Source organism: Mustela nigripes, unplaced genomic scaffold (assembly GCF_022355385.1).
Source record: "Mustela nigripes isolate SB6536 unplaced genomic scaffold, MUSNIG.SB6536 HiC_scaffold_1893, whole genome shotgun sequence".
In the NCBI taxonomy this organism is placed as follows: domain Eukaryota; kingdom Metazoa; phylum Chordata; class Mammalia; order Carnivora; family Mustelidae; genus Mustela; species Mustela nigripes.
In genome coordinates this window covers 702-5476 of record NW_026741300.1, presented here as the reverse complement: position 1 = coordinate 5476, position 4775 = coordinate 702, and the positions used below count along the sequence as shown (strand labels likewise).

Sequence of the window (4775 nt, the reverse complement as noted above, 5' to 3'; positions counted from 1 at the left end):
TATTTTGAGACTTATTTCTTTCTCTTCCCCTGAAGCATTTTTTTTTTTCATACCTATCTATAGAGTTTAGAGTTCTGAATGTGTTCTTCAGTGAATGTCTTAGGGGAATGATTATGGGTTTTCTCTCCCAGCGAATCCTTGGGACTTCTAAATTCCTAACAGCATTTCACACACTAACAAAAGCACTGCCTATCTACATTCTTAGATGCTCCCAGAGGTCCAGGTCAGGGATGACTGGTTCTCAAAAACCGTCCAACTTATCCTGACATTTTCTAATTCCTTTTGGATTTTACTTGTTTTGTCTTTCCTCAAGGTAACAAATGGAGAAATGCTTCAGGAAAAAATGAATAGGCCAAAGTGCCTACAGTTTAAAATCAAACAAAATGCTTCTGATTGGTTTTAATGTGAACCTGTATATATCATTCTTATCATTATTAGCCATTTACACTTACTCATGTCTCTGTTACCTTTTCATTGAACGAAATATATTAGTATAGAAATCTTATTAGTTGTATAAAATATTTTTTAAATATCCATCTTATTTATTTTCTTAGTATTGCCAAAAGGTTTCCACCAGAAGCAATTATCTAGTAACAAAGTTGTATCAGAAGCTTTGGAAACACACAGACCTAACTTCATATTCTACATTTATTGCTTTTTATTTTACAACGTGGAAAATAGATAATTTGTATATCTATATACATTATTTGTGAGGTTCTGATGTTCACCCTAAATATACTTTACAAAAACTGGTACATATAATAAAATCATTAGAATTCGATCGTAAGATGAAAGTCATAAAGACATCACAACCTCATGTTGATTTTTGTTAATAGAATAAGTCATATCTTTTCAAATAAAAAAAAAAAGCTTGGAGAAAGAAAAAGTCCAATAGGTAAAATGGAAAAAATAAATAAATAAAAGAAGTATGTAGTTCAAAGTAAAGGATAGGAATATAATACTTAAAAATAGGGAAAACACTTAATCTCACAATAAGGAATTAAATTACATCAGGTTGCCATTTCTTATCATCACATGACAATAACATTGCATTGGCGAGATTTGGAAAAAAAACAGGTAATTCATATATTGCTAGCAGAAATGCAAAATGCTTTAAGCCTTATGGAGGAATACAAACAGACAAATGAAAAGTAAAACAGATAAATGCTTTTAGGTGCTTAACACAGACCTGGTACATATTAAGAGCTATGTAGTCAAACCTATAATCTGAACATTATAGCCTGAAAACAAAACAAAACAGAATACTAGAAAGATCCAGAAATGAAAAGAACAAAAGAAAGAATGGAAAAAGAGAAAGAAAGGAAGAAAAGACTTGGTCTGCTGACTTATAAAAAATAGTAAATAAATTATTTACACAGAAGTCAATTTAAACAGCATAAGTCAATAGTTTAGGTACATGAACTCCCATGAAAAAGAGTCAGGAGTAAAAGTAATTTTCATATCTCCATCATTTAATCCAATCACAGAAAATAAATCTCTGTTACCAAGAAGAATCAAGGACCAGTCCATATATGTTCATAAATAATGTTACTCAGGCCAAGAAATATGTTTGTGGAAATCTCCTTTCAAGGGGAGATTTCAAATGCAGGGAAATACTGGATATTAGAAATGCATAGTCAGCATCCAGGGTCTCTTTTGGAACACAAATATATTTTCTCAAGTCATTTCAGCAACAGTTTTCCCCAGAGTTTCTGAATGTTTTGTTCAGTTCAGTATGCTACCACATATCCACTTAGCAATAGACTTGTTTCTGAGAAGCATGTTTTGTATCAGAAAGGTAGCATTCAGTTATTGCCCTGGGGGGATAGAAACTCTGATATATTTTAAAGCTATGTATTCTCCCTGCAGAGGACGTAGATTCAGGCTTGGATAAATGATTTCTGTAATATATTACTATTGACATTTTTAATCAGCATATTCATTTTGGATTCCCATGACAACTATAATTCTGATGGGTAAGGTTTTTGAATTACCCTTCAATACTTAGCTCCCCATCTTATCTATAAGTCTGTCTCTATCTGTAAATTCAAGAAAAGTTTATTTTCAATTGTCAGCTAGTACAATGGTAAGATTTGAATTTTTCCCATGAATAGGACGTGTCTGCTCTCAGTACCTGAGTGTTAATGAGATTCTTCTTTCCATTCTAGAAGTTCTTAGTTCATCTCTTTCTTTGGGCTCCATTAGAACACCATGTACAAAATGGAGGAAGCAAACAAGTCTGTGGCATCTTGGTTCATTTTTCGTGGACTTTGTGATTCAAAGGAGCTCCAGACCTTCCTCTTACTGCCTTTTTCTACGCTCTACTTAATGACTGCTGTGGGCAACCTCTTTGTCGTGCTCTTATTCATCACTGACTCTCATCTCCATTCCCCAATGTACTTCCTCTTAGCCAATCTCTCATTTGTAGACTTCTGCCTTTCCTCAGTAACTACCCCTAAACTGACCACAGACTTTCTAAAGGATAATAAAACCATCTCCTTTGGTGGCTGCATGACCCAGATCTTCGGTGTACATTTTTTTGGAGGGGGTGAGATGGTACTGCTGGTGACAATGGCCTATGATCGTTATGTGGCCATCTGCAAGCCACTGCATTACTCTAGCATCATGGACAGAAGGAAGTGCATCTGGCTAGTTTTGATATCATGGACCACTGGCTTTGTGCATGCCATGAGCCAACAAGTCATGATTTTAGATGTGCCCTTCTGTGGATCCAGAATAGTGGACAGTTTTTTCTGTGATACCCCTTTGGTGATCAAACTGGCCTGCATAGATACACATACTCTGGGAATGTTTATAAATGCTAACAGTGGGGTCTTGGCGACAATTTGCTTCATCCTCTTAGTGATCTCCTACACCTATATCCTACTAACTGTCCGCCTTCACTCTAAGGATGGAGCGTCAAAAGCACTCTCTACCTGTACTTCTCACATCACCGTGGTGCTGCTATTCTTTGGTCCCTGCTTCTTAATCTATCTGTGGCCATTTAGCATCACTTGGATGGACAAGTTTCTTGCTGTGTTTTACACAGTAATCACACCTCTCCTGAATCCAGCCATTTATACACTGAGAAATAAAGACATTAGGAATGCCATAAAGAGACTGATAAATCAGCATATGAATTCACAGGATAATTTTTAGTTTTCTCATGTAATTGGAAAATGCATCCCAATTTGTCCACCTTTTGACCTATAAACTAAAATGGAAATGGGACTTATTTGTATCTATATGCTTGAAGTATTCCCAGATGTATGGTTTGTATTTATTTCATTATAAAACTATGTTCTAAAACCCAATGCTTGGGATGTAGTCAATTAAGTGTCTGACTTTTGATTTTGGCTCAGGTCATGATTTCTGGGGCCTGGGATCCAGCTCTCCAATGGGGTTCATGCTTAGCATGGAGTCCACTTGAGGAATCTCTCTCTTCCTCCAGACGTCCCCTCATTCTCTATCTCTCTATTAAATAAATAAATCTCTTTCAAAAACAACACTTGGGACCCCTGGGTGGCTCAGTCATTAATCGTCTGCCTTCGGCTGAGGTCAGGATCCTGGGGTTCTGGCATTGAGCCCCTCATCAGGCTCCTGCTCAGCGGGGATTCGGGTTCTGCCTTTCCCCCTACTTGCCTCTCCTGCTGCTTGTGTGCATTCTCTCTCTCAAATAAATAATAAAATCTTTTAATAAAATAAATAAAATTAAATTAAAAAATTCCAAAACATATTCTTACCACTTGGAGAGGATAATAATTGATAATCATAATTTGCATAAATATGCCTTTGTATTTATTCAAAGATTACCAGATGATAACAATGATAACTATAAAAATAATCCTTAATACCATTATTTAATGCTACCAACATTCCCAACACCATGCTAAACACTTTACCCATGTTTGATATTATTACAAAACTAATCTAGACTATTTATCATTATTCTCATTTCCAAAATTATATGATTTACTTATCCCAACTGTAAATTAGCTGGAGTAGATACTAAAGATATTTGAGTGGTCTACTTCTACTGAGAAATAAATCAATCAAGCTGTAATGATATTGTACTTGTACTCCACAGCATCACCCCCATAGTTCAAGTTTCCAAGTCTCCATTGTTGATAGAAAGTTGCAATTTCTAGACTTTTTGTTGTTGTTGTTGTTAAAAACATAGGGAAAAGCATTCACAATCCCTTGAAACATTACTTCCTTGGGTTAATAATGGATTTTTATGGTTATCATTTTACTTTACATTAAAGCAAAGAGAGCTGGGAGGATGGGGAAAGAGAAGAATGTGCTGTTTCAAAGCAAAAGAAGTTTAGAGTGATGAGAAGAAAGCAAAAAAGAAACCATCAGTAAAAGCAACACAATAATTTTACACCAAGATTGAAAATCCTCCTAGAAATGAAAAAAAAAAAAAAAAGTGACTCAAAAGGGGATACAAGGGGCAAATGAATTGAACAGTTATTTATTCCTAAAAAGAAATACCATGGGACACTAAACACTTAATCTCATTAGTAATCAAGAAAATATAACTTAAGATCAGAATTAATGCCACCTTACACCTGTTAAATGAGTAAGAGAAAAAAATCTGACAGCAAAAATTATTGTTGAGACTATGTACTGATGTGTATTTATGGAAACGTTATGCCCTGCTTGTGGGTGAAAATGAACTTCATTAAGCCTTGAAAAACAACGTGGTTTTGTCTTATAAAACCAAACATGTGAATACACTGTATGTCAGTAACTGGCTGCTAACTGTTCCCCAG

At 35.2% G+C, this 4775-nt stretch overlaps 1 protein-coding gene across 1 annotated transcript; it reads left to right on the top strand.

The window, feature by feature from the left end:
- Positions 1 to 2220: 2220 nt before the first annotated feature.
- Positions 2221 to 3159, top strand: LOC132008885 (olfactory receptor 4K3-like). The gene has a single exon (XM_059387384.1). The coding sequence runs from the start codon at positions 2221 to 2223 to the stop codon at positions 3157 to 3159; it is 939 nt and encodes a 312-aa protein (XP_059243367.1).
- Positions 3160 to 4775: the final 1616 nt, after the last annotated feature.

What these genes read in the sequence shown, in the direction of transcription:
- LOC132008885 (XM_059387384.1), top strand. Translation starts at nt 2,221, where the DNA reads ATGGAGGAAGCAAACAAGTCTGTGGCATCTTGGTTCATTTTTCGTGGA.